The sequence below is a fragment of the Choloepus didactylus genome, chromosome 13 (genome assembly GCF_015220235.1).
Source record: "Choloepus didactylus isolate mChoDid1 chromosome 13, mChoDid1.pri, whole genome shotgun sequence".
Classification (NCBI taxonomy): domain Eukaryota; kingdom Metazoa; phylum Chordata; class Mammalia; order Pilosa; family Megalonychidae; genus Choloepus; species Choloepus didactylus.
In genome coordinates this window covers 48,586,123-48,612,219 of record NC_051319.1, presented here as the reverse complement: position 1 = coordinate 48,612,219, position 26,097 = coordinate 48,586,123, and the positions used below count along the sequence as shown (strand labels likewise).

The 26,097-nt window shown below is 38.7% G+C and overlaps 1 protein-coding gene across 6 annotated transcripts in view; it reads right to left on the bottom strand.

The window, feature by feature from the left end:
• Positions 1–13,686: 13,686 nt before the first annotated feature.
• The window catches only part of FER (FER tyrosine kinase), a 615,744-nt gene continuing 603,333 nt past the window's right edge, over positions 13,687–26,097 (bottom strand). For all 6 annotated transcript variants that reach the window (XM_037800959.1, XM_037800960.1, XM_037800957.1 and 3 more), the window contains 3 exons: positions 23,148–23,302; positions 18,913–19,035; positions 13,687–17,833 (listed from right to left, as the gene is read on the bottom strand). In XM_037800959.1, coding sequence (XP_037656887.1) covers positions 17,691–17,833; positions 18,913–19,035; positions 23,148–23,302 — 421 coding nt within the window. In that variant the 3' untranslated portion in view covers positions 13,687–17,690. The remainder of the gene's footprint in view (positions 17,834–18,912; positions 19,036–23,147; positions 23,303–26,097) is intronic.

Sequence of the window (26,097 nt, the reverse complement as noted above, 5' to 3'; positions counted from 1 at the left end):
GTATTCTTGGTTGGAAATTTTTCTCTCTCAGAATTTTAAATTTGTCATGCCACTGCCTTCTCACATCCATGGTGGTTGCTGAGTAGTCACTACTTAGTTTTATGTTGTTTCCTTTCTATGTGGTGAATTGCTTGTCTCTTGCTGCTATCAGAACTTGCTCTTTCTCTTCAGTATTTGAGAATCTGATCAGAATATGTCTCGGAGTGGGTTTATTTGGATTTCTTCTATTTGGAGTTCGCTGGGCATTTATGTTTTGTGTATTTATATTGTGTAGAAGATTGGGGAAGTTTTCCCCAACAATTTCTTTGAATACTCTTTCTAGACCTTTACCCTTCTCTTCCCCTTCTGGGACACCAATGAGTCTTAAATCTGGATGTTTTATTTTATCTATCATATCCCTGAGAGCCATTCTGATTTTTTCAATTTTTTTCCCCATTCTTTCTTTTGTTCTTTCATTTTCTGTTCTGTGGTCCTCTAGGACACTGAGTCATTGTTCAACTTCCTCTAATCTTGTATTATGAGTATCCAGAGTCTTTTTAATTTGGCCAACAGTTTCTTTTATTTCCATAAGATCTTCTATTTTTTTAAATTTACTCTTGCAATTTCTTCTTTATGCCCTTCTAGGGTCTTTATGTCCTTTATATCCTGTGCCATGCTCTTCTTCATGTCCTTTATGTCCTGTGCCATGCTCTCATTGTTTGATTTTAGGTCTTTGATTAATTGCACCAAGTACTGTGTCTCTTCTGATCTTTTGATTTGGGTGTTTGGGTTTGGGTTCTCCATATCGTCTGCTTTTATCATATGCTTTAAGATTTTCTGTTGTTTTTGGCCTCTTGGCATTTGCTTTACTTGATAGGGTTCTTTCAGGGTCTATAAAATACAGATCTCTAATTTGTCAGATCTACAGCTTGGTGGCGTATACTTTCTCTAACCAGCAGATGGCATCCATGAGTCACCTATTCCCCTCAAGTCAGTTCTCCCCAACTTTGTGGTGTGTGGGGATCTGATTCTTGTGGGGTTCAATTGGTGCACTAAGTTTGAGTGTGTTGTTGGTGCTGTCCGCCCTGAATGTGGGGCATGTGTCTGGGTGGTTAGGGAGGCAGGGCAGCTTTAATAATCAAACCTCCCAGGTGTTCCCGGAGATTTAAGGCTGTTGCAAGAGTCTAAGCCTTCATTTCAGTCTTGCCACAGATTGTCTCTGCTACTGACCACAAGTCCTTGGTATTGGCATAGGTTCCCTGGGATTTCAGAGCAGGTCCCCTTCCCAGCTGTGCTCTTCCAGGACCTCTGCTGAGGGAAGGCTGTGCCACATCACAAGTGTGCGCCGGCCTCCAGAGAAGCCCTGGGCCACTGGGCCGCACAGGGACGTTCCCAGTCTGCTTTAAAGATGGTTGAATGGGGTGTGTTAATTTCCCCCTTTTCACATGGCTCTGCCTTCCCAGCTCCAGGACAATTAGCTGTGGGTGTACTAAAGACCACTGTCCACGGCCGATATTGTGGTGTGTGCATGATGCTGTGGGAAACACTCTTGGCGCAGCTCTGGGCTATGGCTCCATCCCTGGGCAGGAGTGTCTCCAGCCTGCTGGGGAGAAGGCTGCAAGGGGTGCGGTTTCTTTCTCCTTTTGGCTCTCCTCTCTCCCCCTGGCCCTGAGACTGTCAGCAGCGGGTGTAGGAAGGGCTATCCTCTATGCCAGACACCGAGGCATTGGCTACAGCCTGCTCCTGCCGTGCTTCACTGCACGTTTCTCACTGCTGTATCTGCAGCCGCTCCTGGGTTGTTTTTTTTTTTTTTTAAAAAAAGAACTAGTCCATCTCCAAACGCCAACCCGTGGTTTCCCCACACCACAGCATGGCCGCTGGACTTTCAGCCGGCTTACTCACTCGTTTCAGAATGCAGACTCCCGGTTTCACCAAATGCTTGGTCCCTGTGGATTTAGCAGACCTTGTCTGGCTGGTGCATCACTGGAACTGGTGTTCAAGGTCACTTTCTGGCTTTTATCTAGTATTTTTCATGGAGGTGTTTTTTTTGCCCTGTCTCACTTAGCTGCCATCTTAGGTTCTCCCTGGCAGAATTTTATCAACTTTTTACTGCATCTTTTGGGGTGATTGTTTTTTCCCTCTTTGTACTGTTAATGTGATAATTCACAGTAACATATTTTACAAAATTAAACCATTGTTTCTTTCTTGGAATAAATCAAATTCAAAATTGCTATTTTATGTTTTATTCATTGCTAGATTAGATTTGTCTATTTTGGGGTAGGCTCATCTATTCATGAGTAAAGTTGATTATAATTTTCTTTCCTTTTACTTTATTGGTCTTTTTTTTTTCTTTTCCCAAGGTTATGTTACCTCCTTAAATGTATTAGAGAGTCTTAATTTCTTTTTTCTCTGAAAGAATTTATAAGACAAGAATTAAATTAGCTTTTCTTTGAAAACTTGATGATCACATTTAAACCCTAAATTTCTAGGCCTGGTATTTTCTTTTTGGGAAGAATTTTTCTATTTTTTTTAAGTGTTTATTTTGAAATAACTATAGATTTCTAGAAGCTTGCAAAGAAATGTGCAAGGAAATATTGTGCACCCTTCTCCCAGCCTTCCCTGAAGTCAACATCTTGCACATTTATAGTATAATATCAAAACTAAGAAATTGACATTGGTATAATCCATCAAGGGTGTTCAGATTTCATCAGTTATACATGCACTCATTTGTGAGTTCGTATGTAGAGCTCTGTGTAATTTTATCATACATGTAGCCTTTTGTAACTATTAAGATCAAGATACTCAACTGCACCACGACCACAAGACTCCCTTGCCTTACTTCCTTCCAGCTACACCTCTGGCAATCACTAACCTGTTCTCCACCTCTATAATTTTATTATTTCATGAATGTTTCAAAAATGAAATCATGCAGTATGTGCCCTTTTGGGATTGGCTTTTTCACACAGTGTAATTGAAGTTTCATCCAGATTGTTGTGTGTATTGATAGTTTGCTCCTTTTTATTGCCGAGAAGGATTCCATGGTATGTATGCACCACAATTTGCTTAACTTAATTTCATGCGTTGAAGGACATTTGGGTAGTTTCCAGTTTTTGGCTATTAGGAATAAAGCCACTGGGAACATTTGTATACAAGTTCCCAAATAAAAATGTCTTCATTTCTCTGAAATAAATGCTGTTGGAAGACTTTGAACTGCTGATTCTAATTCCTTAATGGTTGCAGAACTATTCTGGATGTCTATATTTTTTTTCTTGAGTTAGTGTTGTTAAAGTGATAATTTTTTTTCTAGGAATTTGTCAGTTTTTTGCTTAAGTTTTCAAAAAGTTTTCAGATTCATTACCATAAAGTTCATAGTATCCCCTTATTGCCTTTTAAATCACTTCTGTTTCCATAGTTATTTATATCTACTTTTCCATTCCTAATATGATTTTATTCTTTTTTCTTCATAAATCTCATCAGAGGATTGTTTTAAATACCAACTCTTGGCTTTCTTTCTGTGTTTCTTTGTTTCAGTATGTTGAACATGCCGACTTGTAGGAAGTAAAAAGGCATTTTTATTTTTTTTTTCCTTCTACTGTTCCTTTAAAATGTTCCCAGTTAAAAAAAGTTTTCCATTGACTCCTGGAGGGAAATTCGGACAGGCCCCATGACTCAGGCTTTCTCATTCAGGGCACTGTTGACATCTTGGGACAGATAATTCTTTATTGGGGAGGGTGTGGGGCTCTATCCTATACACAGCAGGATAGAGAAGTATCTCTGACCTCTATCTGTTAGATGTCAGTAACACCCACCAGTTGTGAGTACCAAAAATGCCTCCAGACATTGCTGCATGTCCCCTGGGGGAAAAATTTGCTCCCAGATGAGAACAACTACCATGACCTTAATGTTCAAACTTAGAAAACAGGAAGTCCTAACATCACTTTTCAGTTGCAAATACACTCCAAATTCAGTATTTTACATAATACAAACTTGGAACTGAATTAAAATTTTATTTTCTCCCCTCCTCCCATTGATTTGATGCAGGTTTCCTGGCCTGCAGGGAAGAAGACATCTTTAGTCTCCCATGGAGAATAAACACCTTTAGTTTCCCTCTCCCAGTGGAATAGCTTGCATGTTAAGACTGATGCCACACACACCAGGAGGTTATGAGGAGATTTATGACACACAACCTAAGATTTTTCTGGGGACAGCAGTACAAGAGCAGGCATGTTCTATTTGGCTTTTATTATGACTCAGAGGTGGGGTCAGGTGAGGGTACCCTGGGCAGGCAGGTGTTTGTGTGGTTTGAACACGCCCTAGCATGAAGGGAGGGAATGTGCAGTCTTACCCAGATGTGGGGCAAAAGTGGAAGGAGGAGAGGTAGGGCTTGAGTGTGTCAGTAGTCACACATCCAAATGGAACCTTCCTCTTTATTATAGGCAGGACTGGTTGGCCTCTTCTCTCTTTTTCATTCTTCCATTATTAACTACTATTTCTCACCTCTCCTGCTTGGAGTTGGAAAAAAAGAGGCAGAGAGATAAGGGAAGCAGGGAAGTTCTTTCTTTAGTGGCACTTTCATTGGTTAGCTTTGTGCTTTCTGGGCTGGGCAGATGTTTAAAGCTGACTCCTTCCTTTCTGCAGTGCTTTCTTAAGTTCTCTGGAGACCCACGGTCACTAAGGATCTCTCCCTTATGGATCCCTTTCCTTGGCCGAATGCATCTCTGTCCCAGGGAGTCCTGCGTTCCCTGGGCATCTGAGAACACCTTCGGCATCTTTCTGCTGAAGCCTGGAACTGGGGTTACCTTTTAGATTTATCTTGAATTGAGACAAGGAGGCTGGACCTTTGGACTGCCTCAACCATTCAGTTGACATTGGCCCCGCAGGTTTGGAGGTGACCGTGGGTGAGGAAGCTCCTGTTCATGGAGGGAAGTTCCTGGGGAAGGACTTGGCTCTGTGCCATCAGCATAAAGCACTGCTGGTAGCTGGGGAGTGGATGCTCCAGTTCTGAGAAGGGATCTGAGTAGTGCCCTGCAGAATCCATGACAGTATCTGATCTCTGTGACCCTATCGTGGCCACATCTTCTTCAATTTTAGATCCTATTACATTTGCTTTCCATTTCATTAATATGTGATTTTATTTCTTCTTCCTTCTATTTTTAAATTTCTTTCTATTTTTATCTTGTGGTTTTTTTTTTTAACCTTAACATTTGAAAATTTAGCTCATTAATTCTCAGTCTTTTTTTTTTGGTCACGAAATTCAGTGCAACATTGCAAAATTGCAGTAATTAATGAATCTCAGATATTTGTTTACTCTTTCTCTGCTTATGATTGGATTTTGTTTTTATTTCTTATTTTCTAATTTGATTTCTAATTTTGTTTTACCTTATAGTTAATCTTGTAAATGAACTCTGGTATTCCCATATAGCAGCTGAGGAATACACATTTAAAATGCTCCATGAATATAATCATTAGCGAATCTGTTTTGGGGGAAGGTGGAGTATACCGACAAAGGACCATCAGACCATGAGAAAGGGTGTATATGAGGAGGAAAGAAGCAACAGTGACAGTGCATTCTGTTTCTATATGCTGCAGAGCTATGTAGGGGGGAGGGGATGGATTTAATTTGATACAAAAATTTAGTTGTTGACTTGGCTGGGCCAGATGGCTGCCCACTCCTTACTTGATTGAGACTAAAAGTAATAGATCAATCATAACAGATAAGATGTTCCCAACTCTGATTGGTATTCCCTGGAAGACTTAAAGTGTGCTTTTCTGGAGGAGAGAAAAGCCTGGTTTCTGGGTTTTTGACTGGCTGTGACAGGGGCTTCACTGTTGTAAGCCCATAAAACGGTGAGGCTGGATGTGATACCCAATGAGCAAATCCTCCTGCCTCCCCACTCCTTTTCATCAAGGCAAGGGCAGCCTAAGTGTGTCCCTCAGAGCCGCACTGTGCTGCATTACTGTGTCATCATCATTCTTTGTCATCTGGCAGGGGAGCAAGAGGAGGACGGCACGCAGAGGGAAGGCTTCCAGGGCTGCTTGGAAAATTAGCTGGGATTAAAACCCAACAGGCTTAAATTATTTATTGGCTTTCACCCAAGCCTAGAAGGAAGTATATGTGGCTTTTACCAAAGCCTGAACGGACGTATATGCATGTCGGAGGGTAGGTGTGAGGGTGTTTGCAAGAAAGGGAAAGACACCCCTGAATATGGGACAAGAACAAGCCCTATTGAAGTCTAGGAGGAGGATGCCAGAAGAGAGTAGCTTCTAGCGCTGTCAGTACTTTAGCTACCTGTGACATTTATTTTTCTATTAATTTTTGGCATTTACATTGCTATGATAGATCAATTAGCCTCTCAAAACGTTCTAGTCCATTGACCTTATCATTTAACTATCCTATGGTGCCACTGTCACCACAGGGAGACTGCAAAAGAAACATTTATGATTTTGAATTACCTAGATACAGAACTGGGGAAACATTAAAAATCTTAGTTTGGATAATCAGCAGCACATTTGGATGGCTGAACCTTTAGGGAGCTTTCCTTTTCTCCATCACTCTTGAATTTTGACAGCCACATTGTCATAAGCAAAAGGACAGAACATACTCTGCACAGAGCTGGTGGTCAAAGGTTACAAAATGACCCTGAGAGGACTTGGGAGACCACAAAATCTGAAAGCTGGAAGGGGTCTTAGAGATAATTGTATCAGTTGAGCCTGGGCTGGAGACAAGAGAGATGGACTATGGCTAACTTAGCCTCCTAGCTAATTCTCTTTTACCGAGGAGGGGCTCTAAGGTCCATGGGAGGCTGGAGAACCGGCTCGCAAGTAGAAAGAAACCAAGGATGCTCTGCAGGCCAGGAAGCCGGAATGACAGCAACATTTCCTACGAGGGATGGACTCTGCTCTGAGTGACCTCTAGCTGTTCCTTTTGTCCTTCTCTTCCAAGATTCAGACATGGGAGAAAGGATCCAATTAGGTAAATAAAGAAGTATTCTTTGGCTTCTGTAGTGGGAGGTAGACACTTGGAATTACCTTTCCATCAGGACCATACCAAATGCTGAGGAAGAAATTCCTGTGGAGGAACTAAGGATGCTTTCAGGATGGGGGAATGGGTGATGGAAGCCAAAATAAATAAATAAATGATAATAATAAGTCCATTACTAAGTAACCATTTAATTCAATCTCAATTGATAGGTGAGGAAACAAACTGTGATTTATATGGTGACATGGCTTATCCTAGTTTAGACTAGTCAGAGTCCAACCAGGAATGAGAGCCTGGGATTCCTGACTCCCACCTTGGTGCTTCTTTCAACACAGGATGCTTTGAGACCCAGCACCATCAGCCTCACTCTGCTCTAATCAGAGGAATTTGACCTAAGTATGTCACCAATCTGCAGGTGCCAGATTTGGGGGGCTTGAAAAGGCACTTCATTTAGACTCAGTTTAACTGAAAGGGTAAGCTCTGCTTTTAAATAAACTAGTTCTTATATCCATGTTTTGTTTTTTGCAAGCAATGTCACTACCACCTACTTGAAGAAATTACCAGCTCAAGGGGGCATATACTGTGAAGTTTAGGACTTTACAACCACAGGAACCCCAGGGGACTTGAGGGAAGCTGTTCATCCATACTGGGGAATGGGATTTCAGTCAGATAACCAACCCTTCCTTGATGATGGAGGCAAACAAAAGTGCAGACTGTCTAGGAGGCCATGAAAAATCAAATCTGCTGGAGCTGAGGATGCAACTCCAGGCAATTAAACGCTATAGTGAAAGGCATTTGCCAAGAAATACGCAGCTCCAGTCAGAGTGCTGCAGAAGTCAGGAGGGTCCAAGAGAGTCTGTGGATTTGTTTTGCCCTTCAAAAGACGCCTGTGGGCTGTTCCAGGAACTGTAATACGTGTGTCTTTGAGAAGCAGAGTGGATGAGGAGAGGGCTTGGCTTAATGCAGGGCAAGCATATGAATGGACAATATTTGGAACGTTGCCCAAAGTCTATGTAAGTAACAGCCTGCAGTTTTAGAAAGATTATTGATTGGCTGACTGAAGGGTAAATAGAAGTCATGTATCTTGGCTGTGACCAGCTCAGCCCTGTACACGATACTGACAGGGAAGTGCGCCCATGACTGCTTTGGAGTAGCAGATTTCAGCCTCTCCTTCTGAACGTCCCTCTCAGGCACCTTTCTCTGCTAAATCCTTTTGCTATGTTGAAGCCAATACTGTTATAAAACAAAAACCTGGCACACAACCATTATACCTGGAGAAATGGGACTTGAATTACGTTTCAGCTTTGATTTCTAAACAGAGGAATCACTGACTGGACTGTAAGCAGCACACCCCATTATCATCAGAACGCATGAGCTTAATTACAGGGAAACTGAAAGCTAATAATTTTTATGCAGTATAACATCCCTAGGAGGCCAGTTACCATGGAAATCTCTCCATCCTTTTCTTTTACTTAGAGCATATTTATATGGAGAAGAGAGAGAAATATAAACACAATGGGAAGATTAAGCAAGATAAGGCACTGTTTGCTACAAATATTTTACATTTATTAAAAGAATACAGTAAAAAAAGAGGTTCTGCAGACCCATGAGTGGTAATTCATCTTTTGGAAAAGAAAAGGCAGCTAGTCAAAAATGGCCTATGTTTACAAAAATGATGAAATCATTTTTTTTTAAAGGAAAACAATTTAAACATCCTATAATGTTAGCTAAAGTTCGAAGTATAGTTCTTCTGAATGTAAAAACTAACAAATAAATAAGTGTTGAATACAGATCTGAGTTTAAAAATGATAAAAGACAGAGAACTAACTGCTCTCATTTATTTAGTTCTCATTCATTTTCAGCCTTGTTTACAAAGCCAGATAAACCCACCAGAGGCCTTGTTTGTATGTTTTACACTTGAACTTTTCAGAAGAAGCACCTTATTTCCAGTGTTTCTTTTATCCACTTCACAAATATATTATTTTAAAACAATAACAAAAAGATTAAAGGTGCTTTAACATGACATTAAATTGACCACACATTGGCACTGAAAGAAAAATCTGTAAACCGCAGGAGTGCTTTGCTCCAAGTGATGCCTGCAGACGGAACATCTATACCACGGGGCTGAGGGCAGGTCCCCCCGCTCCCCCTCAACATCCCAAATTCATCTATCGAAGGGAAGAAGAACCCAGATCATCACGTCTCCATGACCACTTGCTGTTGGCTTCTGCCAGGAAGATGGCAGGACCTTAGCTGGGGTTGGTGGTGGGGGGCTGCCCACAGTTGAATGGCGTGGGTACCATTTGTACTTTCTTTTCACTGCTTGGGTTCCTGAAGAAGTCAGGGCTGTTCTTGGGACTTTGACAACTCAATTTTATTCCCTTGTCTTTACCTGGCTTTTCTCAATCCTATGTGGTTGTATGGCTATGACTTCCAGTCTTTTAGGGTACTCACTAGAAGAAGCCAAACCAAACACACACACACACACACACACACACACACACACACACACCCCTACACACATACACATGAAAACCATAATATAAAGTCAGCAAAATTCCCACCACTGACTCCCACTATACTCATGTTGCTTAGTTAGGCCATCTAATTTCATATACCTAAACATAAAGTACACACACAACCTATAGGTGTCTACAAAGAAGCTGTTTCAGTGAGTAACCTCAATGCTCAATGACAGAGAATGATTGAACAGAAATGGCAGTAAAAAGTCCACAATGAGAATCTGCTTATCTCCATCCTAGGAGATAATCAGATTCTTATCGTCAAGTGAAAAGGAATTTCGTGTCTTTGGCCACTTTGGTCATGAATCCGAAATAACTGAGATAGCTCCCCTTAAGCTCCCCTTTATCTTTGATTTTGATTTAATACTTAGAATTGATACCTGGTATTGGACTTAGAGCCAGTGGATTAGAAAATACATTTGTGATGGAAAATTAGGTAAACTTTGTGGAACCAGTATCTCTGAGTGAAGCCCAAAATTGTGAATTCCATAAAAAAGGTGTATAATTTGCATACATTGCAGGTGTGATGGCAAATAAATCCCTTATGTTGTAATTGGTCTTCTGACTGCTGCTCAAGCAATGTAATTTAAACTGGCAAGGGATGGGCCTCCATAGCATCCTGTAGTGTAAATTACAAGAACCACTGTACTTGGGGTTAAGAGGTAAGATTCACATTCATAGTAAGTATGGCTCAGGCACCTTGCCCTCTGCATTTCTTTACAGTGGTCTGGCATTTTAAAATAGCCAGTTAGGCAGGTTTATTTCTACCAAGTCAAATTTTTCGTAAAAAAATCTGCACACAAGATTCTCCACCCCACTGCCCCCCTTCTGGGTTTGAAAATAAAAACATGGACTAGTGAGCAGGTAAAGACATGGCTGGATGGTCTTTTTTTTTTTTTTTTTTTTTTAACCTAGGACCTTAGCAGAGCTCAAATTCCCTCTCAAATTCCCTCTCAACTCTACGGTTTTTGATCCAGGAGCACTTAAATTTAGTCCCTGCAGGGGAAAATTTAGTGTCTTGCTTTATAAAGATTCTTCTGGCAACTCAAAAGAAGATCCCAAGGTTGTACTATTTGACAAGAGCTGTATGAAGAAAATATTAATAATGGGACTCATATTCAACTTCATTTTCACATGCAGATTTTTGCTGTTTCAACATAGGGATTGGGATTTCTTTTTATAACCATCTTACATCTATACTGTGTTGCTCAGCACATCAACATTTCACATTGATATTTGTCCTATGCTTTCAAAATCAGGCATGATCTCCTGTGAGCAAGTGAACTGCCTTAGTGTTTGTAGTTTTTGTAAGGGTGTTAACTGACAACATAGAAGAAAAGTGGTGGTTCTGTTGTCTGGTTTGATTACAGTTCATAATCAGGCTTCTTCACATGGCATTTTAGAATCTTCCTTGCATATATTTAGAATGTGCTTATTTTTACATTGAAAAAGTTTTAAGCAAGTAGAAGAAAAGTGTGATATATGCCTTTTTAGAAGGGATACTGCTTTGGAGAACTACAGGCTAGAGCTGATGTTTTCATTGAGTGACACTTCAAAATGGAGCACTGGGTCTGTACATCGAGGCAGAAGGGCTGGTTTTGAACTTACAGCTTCCAATTTGCTACCATCTTCTCTGATGCTGTGAGAAAACCCTTTAACCCTGTACAACTGAAATACTTTTAGACAGTTACAATGAGAGTATGAAAGATACAACAGAAGATGTTGGCACAGAAGAAATGGAGTGGAAGAATTAAACACGTCATTTTAACATGTCCAGTGGTTTAAGGCAAAGTAATTGTTGTTAGTGTTTGTTTATTATTTTTTGGGGGGTATGGAGGTGGGGTCACCTGATCAGCTTCCTTGGCTAAGTCAACATGCTGCTTTTCTGGACACACCTGTTCAAAGTGATCTTTCTGTCCTGGGAAAATCTCCCAAGAGCCTCTATTGGCTCACCTTACACATCTGCCAGCAAATCATCCCACAAAGGACTAGCACTGGATCTTCTCTGTAATCTAAGTTGCATCTACCAAAGGGGCCCTCACATATTGGACCTTTGGATGTCCTTGGTAAATAAATGCAAGCCTGGGAGATCACAATAAGGCAGGGTTTCCTGAGCACTTGAGGAGAAACTTTTTTGGTTGAGGTTGATTTTGACCGCACCAGTACAAGCTGATGATAAACGCTCTTCTATTTTGGTAAAGCAAAAGACCAAGAAACTGAATATTTTAAAACAAAATATTAACCCAAAGCAAAAAACAAATACCAGAAAAAAACTAGCACCCAGCATGGGTCCCTGCACATGTCATGGCAGATGTTCAAGAAATGCCTCCTGAATGAATAAAGCTGAGAGAAAACCTCATAAATTGGGGTCATTACTATCACTTAGAACATTTCATTGTTTTTTGTAGAACATTTGCATCTGGCTGGCCTCTATAATAATGTTTGGAAAGGTAGTTTAGAAATTCAAGACTTGAATCTCTTCAGAGTTAGTCCCAAATATTGTTGTTTGGGGGCTCTTACAAGTTTGCTAGCAAGGACTGAAGCTAAGTCTGTTAAGTTGCAAGTATAGATGCAAGACTTATTCTTTAATAAAAGAAAAAACAGGAACTTCCACAACAATTTTCCTCCAATGTTGGCTACTACAGATGAATATGTGCTGTAATGCAGTTTCCCAGTGTTTGGAGTAGGCTGAGCTACCATCTAGTTTGAAGCCTTAGAAAAACAGAACAAGGGAAAATTCTGATTCAGCAGTAGGGCTACCTCCTGAGATTATAGGGAACATAAAGAAAATCGAATCAATATCCAATTTAATGTTCTTTAAAAAATGCTGTATAGACTAGAGAGGCATGGAATGTTTAATAATGTGCAGCAGAAAGCTCCTTCAACCCCTCCCCCCCTTTTGAGGATCAGCTTTTTCTTACTGATATTGCATTTATTTGTTGTGAAGGATAGCCTTTGAGTCACTGTGCATTGCTGCTTTTTTACTGTTTTTCATCTACTCTCTACCTTGCTTTTTGAATGTCTTTCTCTGCCTCTCTGTGTCTCACCTTAGCTGTGTTGTATGCTGTGTTTAGGATATTTCCAGGATTCCTTCCCCTCAAATTTTACTAATACAAAGACAAACATTGCTACTAAATTGTATTTCTCCATTTCCCAGATTGAATTCATGTTTTTCTAGAGTAGAGCTCATCAGAGTATGGTCACTCTGAAGGTGACTCTAGGTAGCCAATTAGTTCACATTAGTCAAAAGGTGAAATAGGGCTGATCTAAGTGTGCTCTCATATAGGAGACTTATAATAAAGTATGCGTAGTCAGTGATCTTAGTTTAAGAAACGTTAAATATAACTAATGCAAATGTAATTTAGACCCTCTAAAAAGTCTGAACATGACTGAAACCCTTAGTCGGCAGGACATTGAGAGTAAATGCATCATCTACGAACTATGGATGTGAAACCACTGCTAATGCTAGGGAGAGGTATGTGGCTTACGCAGCTCAGGCACGACACTGGCAGGTGATTGCCTTCGCTGCTTTTGGTTCCAGTCATTTCTGTCTCTCTCTCTTTTTTCCTATAAGGAAGGATCTGGCCTGGTGGCCCTGTTCTCCTCAGGCTTTTTAGTGTCATTGTCCAAGTCTTTGCTCCACCTATAACATCTCCACTTCTCTTTAGGGCTGTATCATCCTGCTTTGGAATAGCTGGTTCTCCCCTTCTTTGCCTTTGTCTCTGCTTGTCTCAGCACATTATTTATTAAGAGATATCCTGAAGCCTGTGCTCATTATTTCTACTCAGTTCAAAGTGACTAAGAATTACTACAGCAGGATTTTTCTACTACCCAAGAATCTCAGTCCATATGAGACAACTAAGTGATTCTTAATGCCTGAATTTAACAATTCAGAATTTAATCTTGAATCAGTATAAAGCAGTAAGATGGTTTTAAAGGGGTATTAATTACTTCCTTAAATTTAATTATGGCTAAGATACCTAGTTTATAAACCTTCTGGATTACAGCATTATTTTTTAAAGGAGAATTTTGTGGGACTCCAAGACTGTACCAATGTCTCCCTCAAGAAGGTCATTTTGGTACCTGGAATCCTGATTTTTAATCAGTATTTTCTTTTGTAGAAATGGATATGTAGTTCTGGATGCTCCCAAATGATACAGTATTCAGACTTGGCTATACAACTAAACAAAAACAGAGTAAAATAAATAAAATTAAGATGTTTAATAAAACAATTCTGGCATGTATAATCAAACTGGAATTAATAACAAAAGAGGTGACACCTTTGTTTTGATCGACTTTCATGCTAACTCAATAGTATAATGGAAATATAAACTGATTTGCATATAAAATTTGACTCCATTTAATTAATACATAAGATATATTTTTTTCAATTTTCTGCCCCTTTGTTGCTTTTTTTATTTTGCATTATGCTCTGTTCTATGTGAGGCCTCTGACCTCCTAAGTACAAGTCAGGCTTTCTATGACTCAGAATACTGCTTATGGACAATCAGTTCTGCTGTTGAGACATATAAACATTCAATGGTGTGATAAAGGGAATAGATGTAAAAAGAAGGCTGAGTCAAGTCCTTGACAGAAAATATTATTACTTAATCTTACTTCAAAGGGCATGTGGCCACAAAATAGGGCACACAGTGTATACTAAGTAAGGTTTCAGGTACACTCTGAGAACATCTGAGGACTCAAAGGAACAAATTAGAAAGTGGTGTGACTGAGAACTCTGCATAACAGTGAAAAGTGATCCAGGCATGTATTGCTGCATTCTGATTTTTATCCTTATCTCATGACAAGGTCTTCAGGATGAGGCATATAATTTAAATGCTTTCTTCTCGACACAGTCTAACAACGGTGTTGTGAAGTATTATTTTAGCGGTATAGCCAAAAAGTATAGAAAACTATATGGCAAAACTGAGACATGAGTATAATAGACAGGAAAACCACATCATGGTTTAAAGGAAACTAAAACTATTTCAATGACTAAACATTTTGCTTTCAAAGTGAATAAAAATAACTCTAAAATGAAAAACAATTGTGAAATGTATTCTGCACAATAACTGGGCTCATGGTATATACTGATCTGCCAGTAAGATGTTTCAGAATTTTGTATGTTGAAAAAAATGGTGAATTATAGACAGAACTCTATCACCCATATTAAATTTGAGAGATAAAAAAGAAACAACTACATGAGACCTTTCACTGGGGACCTAGTGACAGGGTTGGCTGAAGTAAAGCCTGTTTTTAAAAGTTTAAGCAAACTGAATCCTTTATTTCTCTGGAAGAAAAAAGTAAGTTGGTGTTGGGAAGTAACCTTAGATTACATGGAATACAAAATTAATTTAGGCTTCACATGTTTGTAATAATGACATTATTTTAATGACATTAAAAATTTCTTTCCTTGAAAAATGAACTACCTAAATATTCCTCAGGCTCGTTGGTGATTGAAGGTATATAAATGCAGGTCAGAGTCAGACTTCCTGGGCTGTACCCCCAGTACTCATAACTTTAAAGAATTATTAAAGGAGTGATATATGCAACTCTTGGATAACTCATTAAGAACACAAAGATTTGTGACCTGAGTTAATTATATCCAGGCCAGTGGCAATTTTGGTTAGAACTGTATTTTTACTAAGCAAGTAACAGTATTTTGTGCATCTCCGAAGCCTCCTTTCTCTGTATCAATTGGCTCTATATTCACAATAGTATTCATATGTGAGCTTTTGGGGTATGGATTAGCTTCCTAAAGTACATAATTCCAATAATTATCAGTGACAGAAGGGATGAATAAATTATGCCTCAAATACAACAGAATTAACTAAAAAATGATTTGCATAAATTTTTCTTAAAGCATGTGCCTATATTAAATACAATATAATGTACAACTGATCCTGAAAGATTCCCAATGAGCTATTAATCCTGAACTATACCACTCTGTGCTTTGAGACAAAGACTAAAATAGAATTTAAGTGCTGCAGATGTCAGGATGTTTTGAAAAGCTTTTTAAACTTAAGCCCAGGTTATGATGTAGATTGCAAATCCTAACAGTCTGGATGAGTAAGATATCAATGCCAGGTTCATGAATGCCAGTTCATGAATGCAAGGATTAAGCTTCAGGGCTTGTTCACAAAATTAAAGCCAAAACTATCATTCTCTCTTCTTGCTGAGGCTTACTAGTGAATTTGCTAAGTGATGAGAAGCTACTTTCTTTAAGAAGACAAAGAATATTATAAACAGAGAGATTTACTTGGGAATATTGACAAAAGGGTGGAATTAGCCCATTTTATTCTTCCTTGAAGGCTGGCAAATGCCTGAAGACCATAGCACTTAATAAGTCTGTGCTTTGATTTACCAGGGTATGTGCCATGAAAAGAAGGTCCAATTATTTATAACATTTGGTAGAAGAGAAGACCACACTGATTAAAAAGCTGTCTTGTATGCTGCAACACATTTTTGAGGGCAAGCTATTCTTTCATTTTAGTCTGAATGTAGTAATCATTAAATGTGTACAAAACTTGCAAGGAGATTGAAATGATAGACACAAGCTATTTTTCTCTTCAGCATCATCCTTTATACTTTTTAAAGTACTGATGAGAGTTGTGTGTACTGATACTCATACGCAGCAAACAGCTAGAGAGGGCAGGAGGAATTTTCTTTCCTTTAGGCTCTTCCAATAAGGTAAACCAAATATCCTAGGAGGTGCTATCTGGACATGGGCCTGAGCACTTGTAAAAGGCTCCCATGCCACACTTACCCTTGAGAGTGATCATCTCTTATACTTATTTATCCTGAGGCAACTACATAGAGGACATGGGGGAAGTTTCCTAGATGCACCCAAGATTCAGCGCAACAGAATCCTAGTTTTAACTCTTGCACATTTTATCCACATGGACACATCTGGAACTATGTACACATATCTGGCAGCAAATGACAAGACTCTCCAGGTAATGGAGTAAGGGTAAATGAAGGGATAAGTGGCCACAAGATGGCTGTCCCCATGTCTTTCTCCAAATTTAATTTTTCCCCACTGATACTCACTTGACTTCTTAACCATCGACTTCATTCACAGCTGCCTTGCTCGTCTGTACCGTAGTATGTGTGTGGGTGAATGCACATGAGTGTGTGTGAACTGGGAATAAGAAATACTGACAGCTTCTGAATCTGGTATGAATGAAGGGAACTAAATTTGGGGATGGCTCCTTTGAGGTGAAGATACTTAGCTCACTTCTGCTTGTCATTTCTGTGGACTTGTGCTTTATACTTTCTCTAAACAAACAAACAAAAAATAAATAAATAAAAATAAAAGCGCCCTCTTAGTAGCAACCTATCTATGAATTCCTGAAACTTTTCTTAGGATCTTTTTGGTTAATTTAGATCATAAAATTTAAAAATGCTGTGTGTCAGTTTATAAAGGCATAACTATGGTAAGAATGCTGACTTTTTATATTCTCCTTTACTTCTCTACTTTGATCACCACTCTTTTCTCCAGACCACCCTTCTGTTCAACTTCCTGCTGTCATAGCTCTCTATAATATCCTTTAAAAGCCTCAACTCAAAGAGTGCACTCTCTGAGGATATTTCATGCATAGTTTTCTGATGTTTGGACAAAGGAGGAGGGAAAAACAACCTTACTAATAGAGCAGAAACATGATGATTCTTAAACGGGGCTTACTTCTGGCAAAAAAAGAAAACCCTAGGGGTACCAAATAACCAATATAAAATGATTTTTACAAATATCTCGTGTCGCAGAGTGGAAAGCCAACTTTGGAATGTGTCCTGCAAGCATGGTGTTGCCAATGCAGTTTTAGCACCAATCCCGTAGGTGTCTGTGTGGTAGGATGGCAGCCCATCAACTGTGCCTGAAGTAGAAAACCTTTGAGAAACATCAACAGGCTCAGATGTGAAAAAGATTATCTGTTATCCCTCACATTTAGAGCCTGTGCTTTTCTATTTACAATGGCCTGAAACGGCAGGATTGCTGTGATTAACTAATAAAGCCCTTGGTAGAACTATTTCCTGAATGCATTTGTCTTTTACCTTTTTCTAAAGTGGCACATTTTTTTTTTTAAGTCAATAAAAAAATAACCTTAGAAGACTGTTGCAGGTAATGTGGTATAAACTCATTGCTAATGAAAAACAACAATATTATTCTGCTGGAAGACAGAGTCCTGAAGGCTGGGCTTGACATGGCTTCATTACTATGTGGCTTTCCTCTTGATGGCAGCGAGCTCTTTCTGAAGTTCACCAAACTTGGGACGGTTTTCAGGTTTATAATCCCAACACTTCAGCATTATTTTAAAAATATCCTCTGGGCAGTGCTGAGGGGCTGACATTCGGTATCCTGAAGACCCAAGAGAAGAGGAACACAGAATTTATAATGGGGATGAGATATAAATACTCACACAGGGCATTACACAGTTTTTAAACTTGAATATCTTATGTTGTGGGTCCAATAGAAATAGTATATTCTGTGGCAAACTGTCTGCAGGTGATGCATAATTCAATATTACAGAATAATATCTTCTAGTTTATAGAAGGCATTTATACATAACATAAAAATGCATATTTTAGTTGCTGTAAGTATTTGCCTTTAGAATTTGCTTTTAGATGCTATGGGCAGAGTTTAAAAATTGACTCTACAATCAAAGTTTTTGAAGATGAGAAGATGAGGATTTTAAACACTAATTCAAAAATGAAATAAAAACAAAGATAAGTTGTTTTCTTTTACAGTCTGAGAATGAAGTTGTTGGGTGGTACCAGAGAAGTGTTAGGGTGTATGTGTGGATGCCTGTTTGCCTCAGGAAGTATAATGTCTGTGAGAGGTAGGAGAAGGGAGGAAGGAAGCTAGAAAAATCATCCTCCTATACCCAGTTTTACAACCATGCCCCTGAGGACCTGATGCTAGGGCACTGCCATTTTGTTGAAAGCTACACAACTGTATGTTAGGGTGCCATCTCATTATTCCCATCTCTGATCTGGGAACACCATAGAGTTTCTTCAGAAGTGTCACAGAATTCTCAAACTTCTTTGAAGTCTAGCTATACTTCAGTTTGCAATAATATTACATGTACTACAATTATGTGTTGTTATATATCTTAATATTAATGGTGTATAATGTACATAACCATTTTCCTTGAATACACTGAATGGCACAATCTTGCAGATGTCATGCTCAGCAGGGCTGGGTGGAAGAAAAGCCCATAGCTGTCTATTTAGAAAGTATTAGACTCCTCTAAAGTTCTTGTTGTTGGATAAGAGCCACACCACTCATGGGGCTCCAAGGCAGCTTTATCTAACACTTCTGCTTTCTACTTACATACACAAATGGTGTTGACCCCCCTGGGAAAGCTGGCTAGCAGACTGTCAGCACTGTGCCTGGGGACTGGACGTGAGTATAATTAATCTGCGTCTTCAGCTCACCTCTTTCCACTTGCTCTCGTGCTTGCTGATTTGTCATTCCAGGGTATGGACAGACCCCTAAACTGAAGGTCTCCCAGAGGAGGATGCCAAAGCTCCACACATCACTCTCAGAACTGTATCTTCCTGGAAGGGGAACAACAACCATATCCAGGTAAGGCCTGGTGGACAAGTAGGTGACCATTTGTTTCTGGGTATGTGTCCAAATTGATCCTATTAGCATATTTTAAACTTATCAAAGGAACTCAACTGGTGACATATTTCTATTTACTGGTTTTACTTTTCAGGATAGTAAGAATACCGATGAAATGAACAATTGTCAAGCTGCTAGTTTAACCAAACAAGCTTCCAATTCATTTTTCCCTCCGCTAGGAATAAATATTCAGCTGATGTACAAAGTTACTCTCTCTATGGTATCTGAATGGTGTATATGGTTTGTATAAAAAAAAGTATAAGTTTGCATACTTCAGATTCCTGCCATTTTGTCTTCTGCTTACATCATTTTCTTTCTACTAAAATTACAAACTTAAAGCAATAATGAGTTTCTTAACTTCAGTTTTTTTACTCATCACTGTTTACAGATATTCTTACATATTTAAAGGTTTCATTTTCTCATTTTCATTTATGGAAAATATATTTGTCTTGAAGAGAACAGAAATTAACATAGCTGGCTGGTAAAAACAGTTTCTTTAAATTACATGGTGACTTGTTTTGTCAAAACATCTTGGTGCACCTGTTTTACTGAGCCACATGAGCTAAGCTCTTAAACTTCTTTTTTTTTGTAGTCTTTTAGAGAATTAAAGAGATAAAACAAACACAAGATGTTTTCTGGAGATGAATGTTAAATCAAGGAGGGAAACTAGGGAAATCTTTTCCAATTTCCAAGGAGCTAAGAATTTACAAGATTGCCCCAACATAATTTTTCATAGAAAGGATATACTATTACAATTAAACTCCATTTGCAGGGTGCTAATGGTTTCTTGGCTGATTTAATTTTCTATCCCTCTTGTAGCTTCCTGCCCTTACTTTGCCATTCTAGTATACATAATTGCTTCCCCCAAAAGTGGCTTGTTACTTTCAAGAAGGATGGTCCTTTCTCTTTCCTGAAACAAAGTAAAATAAAAACTGAGAGTATGGCTATGCTATGGTAACTGTTCTGATGTCAGAGTTTGGAGAGGGCTAAGTGATTACCATCTCTAGCTGTGTGAAATCAGCTTCCTCCTTGGAAGACAGTAATTATGGACATTGACTATGCTGACACGTAGGAAGTTTAGTTTTCTTGTCTACATATCAACTCTTCAAATTTGGCACCAAAAAATTAATATTTTTCATGAAAGATATTCAATGGCTACAAGTTAAGACTAACAAGTTCTTTAAGAAAGCACAAGTTATAACAGTCAATAAAGAGTCAAACATCTCTTTTTCTCATATAAATATATATGGTAATATCTGGGCAGAGATCAAGAAAGGCATGCTATATAAAAGCCAAAATCACAGTCTAGAAGTGAAAAGCTTATAACCGAACCCTATAACCTTGACCTCTGAACTTGGTTTTGCTGGATTATTTTAATGGGCTAAAAGTAATTCACAATTGTATAGTAATTTGCTACTTTTCCATCTCTTATTTGATCCTCACAATATTCTTTCAGGGGAAAAGGTACTTTTCTTCTCACTTTACATATTAGGAAACAGAGGTGCAGAGAAGTATATGGCTTACCACAGTCACACTGCTACTGACATAACTGGATATGAAACCTGGTCTCTGAAGGGTGGCCCAGGACTCTCCTCACTACAATCCTGCCTTCCTCACATTTCAGAGTACTTAGTTACACCTCACTAATTAGAGGGTGATCAACGCAAATTCCCAGGTGACAAATGAAAAAAATTATTTTCAGTAACTAAATAGATTATTTTATTTCTTAGGTGTTACCTTTGGTGACAGCTGTGACTGAGAATGGTGGTAATGTATTCTAAATGTCATAAAGTATGTTTCCATTTTGTGCTAAATAAAAATGGGGGCAGATAACTCTGAGAGGAATATGTATATGTGTGTGTGTGTGTAGACATATATACGTATTTTTTTTCTTAGATGAGTTTTTGCCTCTGGGAAGGGGAACCGGGTGGCTAGGGACAAGAGTGGGAGAGTGGCTTACATTTAATTGTAAGTCTTTTAATATTAAAAAAAACACATACATGTATTATCTTTTCAAAAATTAAATAACACAATGGTGAAAATGTGGTTAATTTTATGTCCCTAAGCCAAAGTTTCAGAGCTGTTCCTTTAGACTGAAGTTTTTTTCCTTCCAGTCTGCTCCATATTTTATGGGAGACTTGGGCAGTGAAGAAAAGAAATCTGTGGGGAAAGGAAAGGTTTTTGGAAATGGGGCAGTCATAAATCTTGAAAAGAAGTATATCATTAAACAGAAACTTTGATTCATGGTTTAATTACTTATTTCTCTGGTTAAAAAATAAACTTCAGTAATTTTGGCAAGTGAGAACTAAAACAGCTTTTCAGAGTACAATTTTGCCATGAGACTTGTAGATTCTTCAGGAACTCCCTCATTGGAGTGGGTGATAAGTACTCCACACTATAATCTCTTCCTCACAGACTGCTAAATCTCACTCTATCATCCTGATTCTTCTGCATTTTATAAGGCTAATATTAAAGACTGGTACAAAATATCCCATACTGCCAATCAAAGATCTTCATACTTCTCTTTATTAGTTAATGCTTTAGGTCTAGATGTTAGGGGCATCTAGAACAAGAAATTAGACTTGTAAATGCTTTAGTTGACTTGAAATTTTACTAAAATACACTGTGAGTAGAGAGGAAGAATTTTACTTGGCATAGTTGCTTAACTGTAAGAGGGCTTTTAAAGCCAACATAATGTAGAGAATCTGGCAAATAGGGTTAGGAATCGAGTCCAGAGAGCTGGATTTTACTGATGTGCCTTTAGGGCCTCCCAAGTCCAGTTACAGCTCTCTGATAGGGATACTGAAAGAATCAACAAGAAGGTGCTTAAAAATGTTTTCGATTATATGAAGAAAACCTCTTGGTAAATACTAAGAGTTACAACCCTATCTTTTCTCCTGTGATTGTTCCACTTAGTCATACAACCTGAGAATAATAACAACCCCAGAGAAGAATTACAGTACTATGGAAAATAGCAGGACTGCTGTTTGCTTTAGATTGTGAAAAATAGTGGAATTGGTTGTAATCACTAGCAAGCTCACAAAAGCCTTTCTTACTGGCACATGGGAAGGCAAACCAAGGATGAAGATTAGTGTATATGGAGCGTAAGATTCAAAAACGTCATTGTTGGGAACTAGAATAGCCTAGTCAGTTTCTCATGATGACAACTACTTACACTTACATATTCCATAGTTATCATTGGTGTGCAGAATCCTTATAAAATAGATTCTGCTGTCTAGATTGGCCTCAACTAACTTTCAAAGCAATTATATTTAATTATGAAATTTTGGTTTTAAACCAACAAATAAGCATATTATATTTTTATATAAAGCTATACAACACCCATTCACCAACCCATGGCTCATATAATACTTTCCTTAATGAGAATGTAATTTCTAATTTCACTTAAACCACAACCTGGTCTTTTTTTCTTTTCTTAACTCCTGAGCTGTTACCCATCTTGATGTGGCCCATTTCATCCCACCTACAGACAATGTGAGCTGTATTTATTTCCAATTATAATGACACATAAAAATTCAAGTGCAAAAAAAAATCCCTGCTCTTAAAATCTAACTCCTATTCCTCTCTTCCTACAAGTTCCAGAGACTGAGATGCTAAGAAACTATGTTGATTTTCAGAGTAAGGAACAAAAGAATTGATTGGCTTAATATTTTAGGAGTCAAACATTAGATGAGGTTATTGGACCAATTATAAGACAGGCAAAAGAAATGGCCCAGAACCACAGCAATAGTTTATAATAAAAATCATGTTTTAGATAAATATGACTGTACATCTAACAGTTTACTTTTTAAAAGGCTTATAAGTATAATGATCTTTTTAATCTAGCAATCTTACATACAGAAATGTGATCAAAAATTTCAATGTATTCAGTTTGTGCTCATGCTTAAGTGCCAAGGTATGAAGATCTACACATTATTTGTGTTGATCCTTAAGTCATTCTAAACTGTGTTCTGCTCTACCCCTATAACTTTCCTTGTGAATGTTTCAAGCTGATATAGGAAAGGAAAAACAAGTCTTTCTTTACCATAATTGAGAGCTTCTGGTGCCGTCCATTTAATAGGAATCTGCTTTAAGCCAGAAGATGAATACACTCCACCATCCTCTTGACGAGACATTCCAAAGTCACTGATTTTCAGAACATTATTTTCTGCTACCAGGCAGTTTCTTGCAGCAAGGTCCCTGGGTTACAATAAGAAATAGAAAACACCTATTAAAACAAATTGAAAGCTGCTTTCACATTTATGACTTTCACATTTACACTTTGCATTTTTACATTTGCAATGTATTTATAATGAGTTTATGAATGGTTGTGATTAGCAGTCTTTCCCATCTTTTCTGTCATAGGTAAAAAATCATCCATGAGAATATCTGCATACGGCAGAGACCACATGCTAGTTTTCTAGGCAACACATGTATTTCCATTTAAATAGTAAAACACTGACTGTAGGATTAAAAGAGAACCACAAAGGAGAAACTGTGCAAACTTGGCATTATTTCCCCCTTCATTGGTTTCCCTGGAACAGGGTTGTCCAACAGAACTTTGTGATGATAGAGTTTTTTCTATCTGTACTGTCCAATAAAGTAGCCATTAGCCACATGTGGCTACTGAATGCTTGTAATATTGTTAGTGTGACTGAGAAACTGAATTTTTATTTACTTTTAATTTAAATTTAAACAGCCACATGTGGCTAGTAGTTGTTTTCAACAGTGTAGCCCAAGAGCTTCCCAAAGATGGAAACTGGTTGAGAGACCACTGAGGTTGGTAACTTTTTTCCACTGTATCTGGGACAGGCAAAACCCTACCTGATTATCTGGCCCTAGTATCTGTCTCCTACCTGACCTGCTTCCATTTTAGGACCTTTTTACTTAATTGTTCCCTCTGCCTGGAATGCTCTCCTTCTAGACTTTGCATGGCTGGCTCCTCTTCATTCATTCTTTGCTCAAATGCCCTCTCTTCAGAGAATTCTTTCATGACTGCCCTTAACTGACAGGGAACACAGCAGCAAACTTCTAATTCCAGTGGGGAGGACACTGAATAAACAAAGTCATATATGTATTTACATACACACACATATGCACACTCATAACATGTCAACGGGTGCTAAGTATTAAGAAAATAAAAGGCAGTATAAGGGGAAAGAGATTTATAAAAGGGAATCCTATTTTAGATAGGGTTACCTTAGAAAATGCCACTTTGATAATACGGTATTTGATCAAAGACCTGACGGAAGTTAGGGATATCTGGGAGGAGAGCACTCCAGGTAGAGGGAACAGCAGATACAAAGGCTCTGAAGTGGGTATACTGGCATATTCAAGAAACATCAAGGAAGCCAATTTAGCTGGAGTAGAATGCGTGAGGGATGGAATAGTAGATTTAATCAGAGTTGGCTGGGACCAAATGCTATAGGGCCTTTTGGTCCATGGTAAGCTTGCTAGAGTTTGTTCAGAGTGATCTGGGAGGTAATGGAGAGTTCTGCACAGAGGAGTAACTTGGTCTGGTTTACATTTTTGAAGGGCTGTATCTCTTCTATGTGGAGAATGGACTGGTGGAACCAGAAAAATCAGTTTGGAGACTATTTCAGAAGTCTCAGAAAGGTGAGTATAGCCTACATTAAGAAGAAAGTGATTAAGTTGGTGAGAAGCGGTCAGATTCAGGATATATTTTGAAGGTAAAATCAATAGGATTTGCTGGTGGATTGTATGTGGAATAGGAAAGAAAGATAGTCAAGGATAACACTAAGATTTTGGGCTGAAGCAGCTGAAAGTATGGAGTTGATATTTATTGAAATGGGAAAACTAAGAACCAGGTTCACGAAGTGAGGCAGAGACAGCCACTTGCCCCCAATACCATTTTCTCTTTTGTAAAAAGCATGATTTTTAGCTGTGTATAATTCCATGCATATTAAAAAAATATATATAACTGCAGGGGAGCCTGGAAAGTATAGTTAGGTGTGGCCATAAACCAAGTTCTGGCCAATTAGAGGTAAGCAGATAAGTTGTTGAGAATTTCTAGGGAGTTTCTTTAAAAGAAAGAGTAAGCATCAGTAAACTTCTCCCTCTTGCTAACTGGAATTTGGACCTTGATGGAGAGTGTGAACAGACATCCTGAAAAATAAGGAAGCATAGTAAAGCTGGAAGAGCAGAAAGAAGTAAGGGGCCTGGGTCCCTCATCACTGTGGAGCTGCTATACAAACTCTGGACTGCCTACCACTGGATTTTTTTTTTATGTGAGAGAGAACCTCATATGCTGTTTGTACCAGTTTGAATGTATTATACCCCCCAGAAAAAGCCGTGTTTTTTGATGCAATCTTGTGGGGGCAGACATATTAGTGGGGATTAAGTTGGAACATTTGGATTAGATTGTTTCCACGGAATTGCAACTCACCCAACTGTGGGTGATGATTCGAATTGAATAGTTTCCATGGAGGTGTGACCCTGCCCATTCAGCGTAGGCCTTCATTAGTTTACTAGAGCACTATACAAGCTCAGACAGAAGGAGTGAGCTTGACATTTTCAAGAGGGACACTTTGAAGAATGCACAGGAGCTGAGAAGAGAGGAGCTACAGATAAGAGACAGTTTGAAGAGGGCTGTTGAAAGCAGACTTTTGCTCTGGAGAAGCTAAGAGAGGAAAAACACCCCAAGAGCATCCAAGAGTGACAATTTTGAGGAACTGCAGCCTAGAAAGGAATGTCCTGGGAGAAAGCCATTTTGAAACCAGAACTCTGGAGCAGATGCCAGCCATGTGCCTTCCTCAGCTAACAGAGGTTTTCCAGAGACCACTGGCCATCCTCCAGTGAAGGTATCTGATTGTTGGTGACTTACCTTGGACACTTTATGGCCTTAAGACTATAACTTTGTAACCAAATAAACCCCCTTACAAAAGCCAACCATTTCTGATGTTTTGCATTCTGGCAGCATTGGCAAACTAGAACACTGTTTAACTGGTTTTCTTATTTGTGTGTGCGTGTGTGTT